At 37.4% G+C, this 13,751-nt stretch overlaps 1 protein-coding gene across 1 annotated transcript; it reads right to left on the reverse strand.

The window, feature by feature from the left end:
* Nucleotides 1-37: 37 nt before the first annotated feature.
* On the reverse strand, nt 38-7,968 carry LOC148067600 (cytochrome P450 4B1-like). The gene is made up of 12 exons (XM_087805580.1): nt 7,824-7,968; nt 7,213-7,357; nt 7,008-7,052; nt 6,822-6,949; nt 3,473-3,597; nt 3,200-3,354; nt 3,029-3,135; nt 2,368-2,558; nt 2,042-2,175; nt 1,830-1,894; nt 1,197-1,279; nt 38-1,040 (listed from the first exon to the last, which is right to left on the reverse strand). Exons 1-12 carry the CDS (start codon nt 7,884-7,886, stop codon nt 860-862), a joined length of 1,422 nt encoding a protein of 473 aa, XP_087661706.1. The 5' UTR covers nt 7,887-7,968; the 3' UTR covers nt 38-859.
* Between the last annotated feature and the right edge of the window lie 5,783 nt (nt 7,969-13,751).

The raw sequence follows: 13,751 nt of genomic DNA on the forward strand, positions 1-13,751 counted from the left end.
ATTTCATCATCAGCTATAAATATTTCATATTTGTACACAAAAATATGAAACCTAAAATCATCACATATTAAATTGAGTTAACATCGTGTTTATACAGAGTTTGTTTTTTTAGGAGAAAAAAATAAAAAATTGTGACTTAAAAAAAAAAGGCTGTTTTTTTTAAATCGTATTTCTTGAAGTGATGACGTTCACTAAATAGTCACCAGAGGGCGTGATAAGCAATCAATGACACAAACGTCAGTTCTTATGCAAATGCGCAGTCGAAATGAACAGCGATTTAAAAAAAAAAAAAAAAAAGTTTAGTACTGATGGTTGTTCTGTTCTCTTAGCATGGCATTGGTGGTTCAGCTCGACACAAAACGCCAGTCGTAATGTTAGCATTTAAAATTGAGGTTAAGCTAACAGACGCTTTTTAATTATTAGAAAAACACAAAAACTTGCCTGTTTTTCACTTTTATCTTTTCGGTGACATGTCTATGTCACTTTAAGAAACCGTGTCTTTGTAATAGCGATTCAAGGTCATATTTTAATGTATAAATCATGATTTATTCCTTTTTTTCCCACAAAAAAATGAAACGTTATTAAAACATTTTTTTAATTTAATTACAAAATTGTACAAAATATGAAATGAATGAAAATTTGGAAAGATAAACATTTTTGAGTGAAATGTGAATCCTGTGTAGGCCTTTCAAGGCTTAAAGAAATGGTCTATTTTGTAATAATGAATAAAAAGTGTCAATCTACATGAATAATGACATTATTTCATTCATAGCATTTTAACATTAACTTTTAAATTAATATTTAAATTAATATTTTTGACACATTTTGTTGAAGAGCTCAATGTTTTCGTACATTGTTCTTATGAATTGTTATGATCCACAGGCTGGATTTTAATGTAGAGGCCGTTGAGAGAGCGAAGAACCACGCGAGGAACGACCTGGGGTTTAAAGTTAGGCTCCTCCATCAGCTGGTATCTCCTCAGTGTCTCCGCGACGACCACTTTCAGCTCGTTCATGGCAAAGTTCTGACCAATGCAGTTCCTGGAAAAAGGGGTTTGAGATAAATCGTTGACAATTGAAATAAGCTTAAGTCTTACACGGTACAAAAATGGCTACATATTATACAACTGTTTTTAACTCAAAAACCACAAGGCAACGGGAAGTTAGATTTGGGATCCTACAGAGTTGTTGACAAACCTGGGACCAGCAGCGAAGGGAACAAACGCATGTGGCGATCTCTTGGCAACATTCTCAGGCAGGAAGCGAAGAGGATCAAAGACCTTGAAGGAAAAATGGATTTAAATCGAATCTTCTTTTCACTCATTGATGGAGTATTGACAGATAGTTAAATGAAGCTTCATGAAGCTTCATCAGACCATCACTAGTTTAAAGTAGTGATAGTTTAACAAAATTTCATGAAGCAGTGTCATTCGTTTCGGACTAGATGGCCGTCTCTGGACTATTTTCCTTTTTCCTGGACTGTGCATCAGATTAATTAAACCTTCAAAAAAATGTGTGGATCAGATGGTGAAAAAAATACCCCCAAAAAGGATTTAAAAAAACCTTTCCAAAAATTGAACATGGCTATAGGATATATATTTATTATTATTTTGTATTACTTTTTTTTATTTCTTTTTTTTGTTTGAAACTAATAAATATTAAAATAATACATTTGTTGATGCGGGAAGCTGATTTTTCTGTGTTTATGACAACATTTTGAGGAAAAACTTTCAAAATACAAAAGAAAGTGTAGTATTTACATACGCTGTATTATATTTTATTTGTTAAAGTTTTAATCTAAACCTTGCCATTATCTCTCAGGTAACTTACAGACGGGTTCTCCCAGACAGAAGCGTTCCTCTGCATTGCAAAAATTCCTACTCCAACCCGGAAACCTGTTTAATGTGGAATATTGTCAGTCAGTATTCAACAGATATTTGAAAAGCAGCGGTTATGCCAATTTACTTCATCAGGGATCGACTGCCAACAGAACACAACGAGGAAAAGCAAATAATAATCTCCAGAGTTACACGGCAGCTGACCTGCAGGCAAACTCCTTCCGTCGACAAAGGTCATAGGTTTGGTCAGAACTCTGGAAATTCCCGGTACAGGAGGGTAGAGACGGAGTGATTCTTTGATGCACATGGTGGTGAAAGGGATTTTACCAAGATCCTCCCTAAAACCAGAACATGTTTAATTAAGGCATTTATTTTATATCTATTTTCTACATTTTTATGTTTTAGGATTTAAACAATTTCCCGAAGGAGATATCCAGAGGGATTAATAAAGTTGTATCTATCTAAGATTTAAAGAAAAGACGCGTGTCTGCTCAGTGAGGTCGAATCTTTTTTTTAAACCTGCTACTTACATTTCAAAAGTTTCTTTTCCTTGCAGAGCTTCCATCACCTCCTCTCTGCAAAGCTTCTGATGTTCGGGGTTACATGCCAAACTGTAGAGGATGAAGGAGATGCCACTGGCCGTGGTGTCGTGTCCCTCGAACAAGAAGGTGTCCGCCTCTGCCCTGATTTCTTCTTCGGTTAGTCCCTGCTGGTCTTCGTCCTGCAGACACGGCAACAAATACAGAACTCAGACCTCATTTTTGATTGTCCTTTATCCATTTGATCTATATTATGTGATCATTTCCTACATATTTATAACTATAAATTGCACTTGAGTCAGCCTGGTAACCCTCTTACAAGTGCTACACGGGTCCAATGAAGCTCTACTTGGCCTCAAAATGACCAAAATGACCTACTCTTTGACTGCACTATAGATTATTTTAGTTTCTGAACTTATTCGTCCACAAAGGACAAAAGGTCAAAAACAGTCAGGCGCTAACTACTCCATTTTATTTATTGCTACATAGTGTAAATAGTCTCATTTTCTTAGTCTCATTCTAAGGAAGGGTTTGAAGTAAATGATTAAGAAAGTTCCAGCCTTTTAAAAGTCGTGGCCATCTTTTAGCCCTCAATCATCTCATATAATAATGGGACAGTTAGTAGTGTCAAACCACTCATCAGATGACCTACTCTTGCCAGCAGCAGGATGTCCAGAAAGTCCAGATATCTCTTGTTCTGCACTCTGTCCATCTCCTGCTCTCGTTCCAGCTCCTCTTTTCTCGCCCGTATGAGTTTCTCTTCAGAGCGAAACACACAATGTTACACATGTGTTCACACTAAGACACAACACAGCTACAGTACCTGTGTGAGTGTGAGCGATCTTGCACGCTTCCCTGAATCGAAATCCATGCGGACTGAGTTGGAAGATCAGATCGCTGTAGTAGGGAAACGTCTGAAATCGCCTGTTGATCAGATCGGTGAGGTCGAACACTGCTTTCACGTACGCATTGGTCCCACTGGGAACACAAACATTTCATCAGTCATGGGGATAGTCAACATGTGGTGACAGAACTTATAACGCTAAACATACTACTTTTGACACCATTTGTTACATTCTGGTTTGTGTCAACTAACCTCTCAGTTTGACAGTTGCTGTAGTAGCTGAAGGCACATTTCAAAAGACTGTCCAAAGTCATCAGACTCACATGTTCAAACAGTTCAAAGCATTTTCCACTGTGTGCATAACTTTCCCATTTGTCCTGAAATGGACAAGAAGAGCAACATTAGCTAAAAAACAGAAAGTCTGTTCAAATGCATTAGGTTGCATGCTATCAGTATGTACTGTAAGTGACTGGGGGCGTCATGGGTTTAAATGTTGTAACTGGTGAGGGACATTAGACTTTATTATAAACAAATTTGTTATATATATCATACACATCAGCCCGTGGGTTACAATTGGCCGATTGACTGTATTGTTGGATTAAAATTATTATACACTATACATATACGCCATACTTTAATTAATGCTAAAAGATAATCAAAATATAAATTATAACTTACTGGCTTGATTTAAGAGCTTAAACGCTTGACTACACATTCACAATCAACATTCCACTCCAGACTGATTCACACTGTTTTGAAGCAAGCTTGGATCAGAATTATAGATACGACATCGGTAATTTAAAACATCTGTTTATCTGCAAATCACACCTTAAATCGTAGATCAAAGAACGAAGCAAGACACACCCGGGAAAGGGGGGCTAAAAGACGGAAACCCCCACCCGAGAACATTTGAATGATTAGATTACAAGAAAACAAATCAGGATGTCTCTCTACGGGGGATCGGGACACAGGGAACTTGAAAGAACCATTTGGCCGGAAAGAGACGACCTCCCGGACCGGAAATTTGCCTTAAATATAGCGATGTTTCTACAGATCGGGCCTTTTCTCCCGAGACTATTGACCTGTACAGTCGCCAGGACAAAGTGTGTCCATCGCGATCGTAAAGCTTGTGTTTTGTTTGACTTGGAGCGGCGAATAAACGACCCGTGACACACTCTTGATTGTCCATCTTTCTCCACGAAGCGAAGCATAAGGACCGGGACGGGAAGTGACGTCGTGTTGGAGCGACGGAACGGACGTGTTATGATCGTTTTAGTATTTACTGTATTATGTTTTTTTTGTAAACACCTTATTTATTACTATTTTAATTCTGAAAATAACTTGTAAGGGTTCTTTGTTCAAACAATGCACATGTTCAGCCCAAGTACATAAAAATAACCAAAAGCTAATCAACTGACAATTGTCTTTTTTCATGACTTCAGGGTGTATTAACTTCACGCTTGATGTCCCTCTTGACACACTTTTTAAAGTGACCCACTTTGGAAAATCATTTGCCAACTCCTGCAGTAGTAAGGTATGACTGGAGTGCAGTAACTAGTGATACTTTGTAAATAAATGACAGGCCTGGTCTAGTCAAAGTTCAGCCCAGTCACCACATTTATTTGCTTGACCCAATTAGATCAAAGACAAATTATAAACTTAACCATGAAGCAGGATTAACGTTTGTGGCTGAAAATGTTTTTTCCATTTTATATCTTAACAGCTGAAAAATTAAATAATAATAGTAAAATAAAAAATACATTGATGTCCAAACAAACCTGAATTAACCGAAAACAGTGTTATTTGTAATAATATAATAGTCTTAAATTAAGTTTAGCTATTTTAAAAGCATTAATTAAAACTATATGAACGTCGTTTTATAATGCAATTCCACAATTTACAGGACTGTATATGATAATAATCACATTCAACTTCCTCTACAAAGTAAGTAAGTAATTTATATTTCATAAATGCACCATAATATATTATGATTGCAAGATCTCTAAACTTTGGAAAAATCTCTAAACTTAGGAAAATGGTGTCACAACACGATCTGGAGCTTACAATCCATGCGTAAGTGTCTTCTCGTTTAGACTATTGTAACATAAATTACAATAGTCATACACAATTGTTTATTTTCCTGTCTAATCAAGAAGGAGCTGTCTCGCCTGCATTAATACTGCAGCAAGAATTCTGACCTGCTCTAGTGGGAGAACCTTCCAGCTTTGGAACAATCTTCCTCTGAGTTTGATGGAGTCTACTGACTTGTTCAAAAAACCTTTTTATTTTTGCAGTCTTTTTCCTAATATTCTGGGACTGTTGACCTGGTCTAGAAAGGTGCTTTACAAATAACTGTTACCTACTTAGTAATGATAACATTAAAATGATGATTAATATTGACTCTTAAGGTGTCCTTGCCTCAACTGACCTCAGTAATTTCCGGCCTATTTTTAAGCTCCCTGTCTTGTCCAAGATCTTAGAGAAGTTGGAGTCTGAGCAGCTGTCGTTGTTCCTGGATCAGGGCGACATCCATAAGAAGTTTCAGTCTGGCTTCCGTAAACATCACTCTATGGAGACAGCCTTACTGAAAGTGTCCAGTGACATCATTATATCGGCTGAAACGGGTCAAGACACTGTTCTGGTTCTCTTGGATCTGTTGTCAGCCTTTGACAAAGTTGATCTCCAGATCCTGCTGAGAAGACTGAGGGATGAAGTGGGAATGTCTGGGTCTGTGTTACAACGGTTCTCATCATACCTTTCTGGGCGCAGTTCCAGTGTATCAAATGAGGTCTAAAACAGCGGCTCTGTTGTGTGGAGTCCCTCAAGGTTCTGTTCTGGGTCCTTTATTGTTTTTGCGGTACTTGATTCCCCTGGGTAAAATCTTTCAGAGATTTCCTGATGTTTCTTATCGCATTTTTGCTGATGACATCCAGCTCTACTGCTCTTTTGATCAAACTGAGCCCCAGAGACTGAACAGCTTAGTCAATTGTTTGCTAGAAATCAAACAATGAGTGAAAACACTTTGCAGCTAAATGTGGACAAAACTGAAACTCTGGTTATTGCTCCTGATGATAAGATTCCAGGGTTGAGTCAGTACTTGGGTGACTTAAGTCAGTCTGTCAAACTGAGCCTGAGAAACCTGGGTGTTGTATTTGACAAAGACCTGTCTCTAGTTCAACACTGCAGAAAACTGACCAGAAACTGTTTCCTTAAAATGAGAAAAATCTCTAAATTTAGGAAAATGTTGTCACAACATGATGTGGATCTTATAATCCATGCGTTTGTATCTTCTCGCCTGGACTATTGCAAAAGTTTGTTTTCGTGTCCAAACAAGAAGGATCTGTCTCGCCTGCAGTTGATTCAGAACTCTGCAGCGAGAATTCTGACCCGCTCTAGTAGAAGAACTCACATTTCCCCAGTCCTTAAATCTCTTCACTGGCTTCCAGTTTCTTTCAGGATCAACTTTAAAATTCTGGTTTCTTAAGTACACAATATCAAGACACTACATTGCAGTTAACTTATTCTGACACTAATGGGAGCCAGAAGCCTTAGTTTAAACCCTACAGTTTGGGTCTATGATGGACCTAATCATTGGACTTACCAACATTGTTTTGACTGAATCGGACATCAGTTTCATGTACGGTTTTAACACGTCATAGTGAAAGCCACGTGTCAACAGCCTCCTGTGACGGAACCATTTCTGACCGCGGAGCAACAACAAACCTTCTCCTGAAGACAAGAATGTTAAGGATGTTTATATTTACTGTGAAAAACAATCACAACTTACCAATCCATGGTTTAAAAAAAGGGTACACTGCATTATCTTTTGGCTCTGTGGAACAAATGAGGCCCAGAAAACAATCTTAAACATCCCATGTTTGTCTGCTCATTGTAGTATGTGGGGAAAATGCAAATGTGTTTTTAAGGTTCATGTAAAACATCTTTAGACATTGAATTATAGAAATAAATGTAAGAATCATGTTCATTCTCACCCGTTGTAGCCAGTAGTGTCTTCACATAATCTGGATGGTGCAAGTTGAGGAAAACCATACCAGGACCGACCCAAAGTGGTATGGCATATGGATACTGCTCTTGCCATTGTAAATATTTGGACAACTCATCTCCATCTTTGTACAACTTTAAAGGAGAAACGCAATTAAAAGGGTTAGACCAATGCACTTTAATACCATTTATTCTTTTTTTTAATAATTAAATTCTTAATCTATTTGATGACAAAATATTATGAATAAGCATTGGTGGATGGATGGAAGTTTATTGTGTCACATGTGTAGCTGATATTTTTCCTATATATGTACCAGATGTATGTGTTTAGCAGGGAGATCTATGAGATACAGTCTCAATAATATGTGAAGAAAAATAATCAATTCAACAATGGCCATTAAAATGCAAAGTTTAAGAAAAAAGGAGCAACCCCCCAACATAATATTATTATATTATTGTCGTTTTATTATTGTATTTATTATTGTCATTACACATTTTGAATCAGAAATATTGCATTAATTTAAGGTGCAAATATCTACATTTCCTGTATAATCTGTTTTCTCTTCCGCTAGAGAAGATAAATATAATTTGAAGTACTGACCTCACGAATATGCCCGAAGAGCCAGTGAGTCGCTGGAGCTGGGAACTGCTCCACATACCTCATGGTTTCTCTCCTCTGCTGAACGACCACGACCAGCTTATAAAGAATCGCTGTCAGACAAACGAGAGCCGCGACCTGATACACATGGATATTGTCTAGAAATTCCATTGCTGCCATTGAAGTGTCCGTGTCTTTCGGATCTGTGTACAAAAAACTTTGTGAATGAAATAGCGAGAAGAGACGAGGGTATTGGGGGCGGGGCCAGCTGGTGTGTTACCGGAGTGAGTATTTCAGGTAAGTTTATTTTGCAGTGCATTTGGTTTGCTTTGGAAGTTATTTATAGGGGCCAACAATAATAATATTTAAAAACAATAAAGATGGAAAAAAGAATAATGATTTATTATTTGGATAAGATTAAACATTTAGTCTTGACGAGAATGCTATATTGAGAATTTAAAGAATAATAGATATTGAAAAACAAGAAAATAATTGGTGGTTAGAGATTTGAAACTTTTGACATGACCAGTTTTTGTATTTTTTATTTTAGATAATAAAACAATTATTCACCAAAACGATCACTTGTCTAATCATTTTATTTTTACACGTTTAAGGGGGTGAATGCATCAGATCTGTACAGCGTAGAATTGTCGTCAATGATTAAAAAAATAAACCAAATTTAGGACAAGTGTAAAAGCAGTCCTTTGCTGCCACCTGCTGTCCAAACATTCTAGTTGTAGAAACCAAGGTTGAATGCTGCAGGTGTAACATCATCCAGTCATTCATTTTGTTGATTTTTCTGTTAATCACAAATACATGACCATACAACAGACCTGTGGAGGAAATATTTGAAAAAAATAAAAAAGTAATTTCCAATTCTTCAAAAAAAACACTCTGAAAATGTCTTAGTACTTATGGATATCAAAAAAGGTAACAAAATACAATTGTTGTACAATTCCTCAATATTTTTACAAAGTATGTTTTGGTCCCTGAGAAGCACATCAGTGCCATAATAAACATTAAAAATGTTGAAACTATTCTAATTCAAATGTTATTTACCTTGACCCAGAGACCGCAAAAGGAAACGTTTTATTCAAAGGTTTAATATTACGATTCCAATAATTCAAAAGTGAATTCTAAATTATATACATTTTTAGTCTGGAGCCTTTTAAATTCAATATAAATGTTGATACTATGATACCAACATTTTAATAATGATTTAAAAGAGATTGTTCAATAAAACATATTCTTAAAAAAATTAAAGTTTTAACATTTAAAATGTTTAATCAATATTCTAATGGCACTGATATACTTCCATGCCTGGACCTCACTTTGAAATACACTAGTAGCACAACACAACCCTGTGGCGGCAGTGATATTTATAATGAACTAAAACTAAACTAAAGTTATAAAGACGGATTCTCTTGCAGTGCTCAAAAAGAAGTAACTGAACCAACAGTGTGTTCTATTGAGGACTGTGTTCAGCCGGAGTCATGTAACACTGACAAGGTTACAACTGAACCGTCTGGTTTCACATGACAATGTTCCTTCTGCTGACCTCTGCCTATGATAGCAGTATTACGACTTTCTCTGAGGTAACGACGCTAATCAATTTTTAAGAGCTGCATCATCACTTTTGATTACACCTGTGCAGCACTTATATTTATACGGCCCATTTTAAATAGTGAAACTATAAACCTGATCATTTTGAGATGTTTCTGGCAGCGAACTAACAATTACTTTCTGTACTTCTTCATCATTCATTCCCAGTTTAAGTAAGTAAGTAAGTAAATTATATTTGTTGAGCACTTTTCCAAACCAGGGTCACAAAGCGCTTAAACAATCAAAACAAAACCCAATAAAATATATACTCAAACAGATCAAGATAACACAGAGACCAACACAGGATTCTCAGAAGATCAAGGAAAACCCTGCACAAATAAAAATGTCTTGAGATGTTTCTTAAAGGAGTCAGTAGATCATCAAACACAGAGAGAAGAAGATCGTTCCAAAGCTTAGGAGCAACAGCCTCGAAGGATTTCTCTCCTCTGGTCCTGAACTGTGTGCGAGGAACTATCAGCAGATTCTATATATATTATATTATCACTATTGTATTTAAATACATTTTTTAATGTATTTTTTCTCATTTAGGTTCAGTGCCTTATATGCTCACGAGAGCATGAGAATACAGCACCTGCTGAGCACCTCAGCGGCAGCGTACCCTGCGGACCCTTCTGGTATTATATCTATTCAATACAACCTCTTCTTTAGTTGAATCCAAATAAAGTTTTATTTTTGCACACATGTTACCTTATAACTTTGTTTTACCAGTGTCCAGGAAGCAACAGCTGGATAAGGCCTTGCTGAACCTTGTTTTGATGAATACACAGCCATTGTCTGTGGTGGAGAATGATGGCTTTAGGGCCTTTGTTCACCTCCTGGATCCAACATACATGATCCCAGGAAAGAAGGCCCCGAAAAAGATGTTGGAGTAGAAATACAAGACCACCAAAGAACAGGCTGCAAGGGAAGTTGCAAAGGCTTCTTCTATCTGCTTAACAGCGGACATCTGGACCTCCATTAACATGGCTGCCTACTTGGCAGGCACTGGGCACTTCATCACCGAAGAGGTCCAGAGCAAAACTGTACAAAAGTCATTGGCACAAATTTGTGCAAGACGTGGACACCCGCTGGAATAGCACCTTCTCAATGCTCCGGCGGCGATACAAGCAGAGGGAACCCCTGGGAGCAGCCCTCAGCAGTCTTAACACTACCCTCCTGCCATTTTCTGCTGAGGAATATGAAACCATAAATCACTGCATCTTAGTCCTCTCTACCTTCCACCAGGCCACTGAGGAGATGTCAACAGAAAGGAGGGTGTCGGGATCAAAGGTGATACCCATGGTACAGATCTGCTTCAAAAATATTAACCCGCAGGAAAAACTTGCCATTCTGGACAACATTATTAACGCTGACAACATTATTAGATCCCAGATTTAAAGAAATGGGCTTCTGCAGCACACCAAGTCTGTCAGGCAGCTGTGGAAAGACTAACAAGAGAATGTGCCAATATAATGCCTGAACCAGCTGTGCCACTGCCACCTGCACAGGGTCCATCCCCTTCCCAGAGCAGCAGCCTCTGGGACCTACTGGACAGCCATGTAGAAGCATAGCGTCCATCAAATTGTACTGCAAATGCAATTGCAGAAGTCCGCAGGTAAAACTAAAAATGTACTTTTCTATTTTGTATTAATATCTTACTGAATTAATAATCAGCTTGCATATTATTTCTTTAGAGATATCTGAAGGACAAAATGCTGCCCAGGCGAGGGCCCGTTGGGTCCTAATAAGTCAATGCAATATCTTTGCACACCCGCAACCTCAGTCCCCTGCCAGAGGATCTTTTTGAAGGCTGGTGAGGTCGTCCGCCAATGAAGATGCCGATTAAAGCCAAGCACAATTGAGCAGATTTTATTTTTAAATAAAAATTTGGTGTTGCACAAGCATTAACATTAACACAATACACACAGTTTTCTTATGCACATATTAACTTTATTTTGACACTGTAGCACAAGCACAATCCCACATAACAAACGTACCTGTCCATTTGAAACTTTTCATATTATGTGTCACATCACAAACATGGTCTTAATCAGTTTATCCTGTGATGTCCCACCATAAGTGGTCTTCACTGAATTGCAGAAAAAGTTCTCACAAATGTGTTTCATACAATAACGGGTAGTAACAGAACAACATGTTTAACATTTTATTAGTCAAATGACATAACATTGTAACACTTAACTCAAAAACTCAAAATGGAGATTAAAGTCTCCAAGAATAAGAACAGATTCCATTTGAATAACGGAAGATAAGAACTCACTAAAGTCTTTCAAGAACACCGCCGCAGGACCGGGCGGACGGTTGATTGACACACAATATAAAGGTGTTGTAGAACCAGCCAAGATCATCTGAGACACAAAAGAAGTGAATTCCTGTGTCTGAATCACTTTGCAAAAACAACTCTCTCTATAAACTGTAGCAAGACCACCCCCACGACCAGAGAGGCAAGGCTTCCCTAGGACAGCGCTCCCTACTGGACAGAGTTCATTTAGATGAATAAACTCTTTGTTCTCTCTGCCAAATCTCAGACAGACACAATAAATCCAACTTTTCTCTTGGGAAGAGATCATTCAGAGAAAAGGATTTATTTGTAATGGAGCGAGCATTCAGAAGACTTGCAGAGAGGAATGCTGATCAAACATCGTTTGAGCGATCGCTGCTGCGCATCTCATGCTCAAAAAAGTTACTCTTCAGCTCATTCAGAACTCTGGAGCTCTTATCCTGACTAAGACGAAGTGGCGCGATCACATTCCTCCTGTGCTGTCCTCTTTACATTGGCTTGACTTCTAGAATTTAGAATACAATTTAAAATCTTCTTTTAACCTACAAAGCTTTACATGGTCTAGCGCCAATATACATCACAGATCTAATCCTAACATGAGCTGCATGGATTTGTTTTTATTTTTCTCCGATACAGTCTTACTCAAACTGTAGTGTCTTGAGATAACTTTGTTATCTTGTAACTTCTATCTATCTATCTATTACAAAGACACTGATTCTTTAAGTGTCATAACACATACTGAATTACATCTTAAGTTAAATTTACAATTTAAAAATAAAAAGTTTTTTTGCAGTTTCTTTGTGTCTGATTGTTATGAGTGTGTAGAAAATATCTCTGATGTCTGGTGCAAAGGACAGTTTGTTAATCGTTTAATAATTAATTAATATTGTCTAAATTTAAAATGAGACTTTTTTCGAGTTTAGGTGCCTAACCTTGATTATACTTGTTAGCTTAGCTTTGCTTAGCATACCTAATTAGCAAATTTTAGATTAAAATTATTTTATATGTACACGCCATACTTAAATGAATCCTAAAAGATAATCAAAATCTAAAGTATAAATTACTCGCTTGATCTAAGAGCGGGAACGTTTGACTACACATTCAAAATCAACATTCCATTCAGATTGATTCACACTGGTTCGAGGCAAGCTTGGATCAGAGTTAGAGATACGACACCAGTAATTTAAGACATCTGTTTATCTGCAAATCACACCTTAAATTGTAAGAACAAAGAACGAAGCAAGAAGGGGGAGCGAAAGACGGAAGAGAAAGTGACCCCTGCCCGAAAACATTTGAATAATTTGATTACAGGAAGACAAATTAAGACGTCTCTCAATGCGGGTCGGTGACACAGGGAACTTGAAAGAACAATTTGGCCGGAAAGGATGACCCCCCGGAAAGCGGGAAATTTGCCTTAAATATAGCAATGTTTCTACAGATCGGGACCAGTTTGCTGTGAGATCGTAGGTCCTGTCGATCGTAATTGAAAGCTTGTATTTTCTTTGACTTGAAGCGGCGAATAAACGACCCGTTACACACTCTGGATTGTTCATCTTTCTCCACAAAGCGAAGTATAAGACCCGGGACGGAAGTGACGTCCTGTTTGAGCGACTGAAGCAACTCCGTGTATTGATCCTTTTACAAACAACGCTGTTTGTTAAAGCAATCATGATTCCTAAAATCAAACGAAAGTGTTCCATCATGGAATCAAGTTTAAGAAATTGAAACACAACATACACTTGCAATGAGGAGAATGTCCAGCCTACAAAATTGTTATATGAAATTAATGAAAATTTGGAAAGATTGACATTTTTGAGTGGAATGTGAATCCTGTGTAGGCCTTTTAATGCTTAAGGGAATTATCTATTTTGTAATAACAATGAATAAAAAGTGTCGATCTACACAAACAATGACATTATTTCATTCACAGCAATTACATTTTAACTTTTAAATATATTTTTGTACATGTTGAAGAGCTCAATGTTTTCGTAGATTGTTTATATTTAGCTGCTAACTGGGGCCTCTTGTGC

This window comes from Callionymus lyra, chromosome 13 (assembly GCF_982586985.1).
Source record: "Callionymus lyra chromosome 13, fCalLyr1.hap1.1, whole genome shotgun sequence".
Lineage (NCBI taxonomy): Eukaryota > Metazoa > Chordata > Actinopteri > Syngnathiformes > Callionymidae > Callionymus > Callionymus lyra.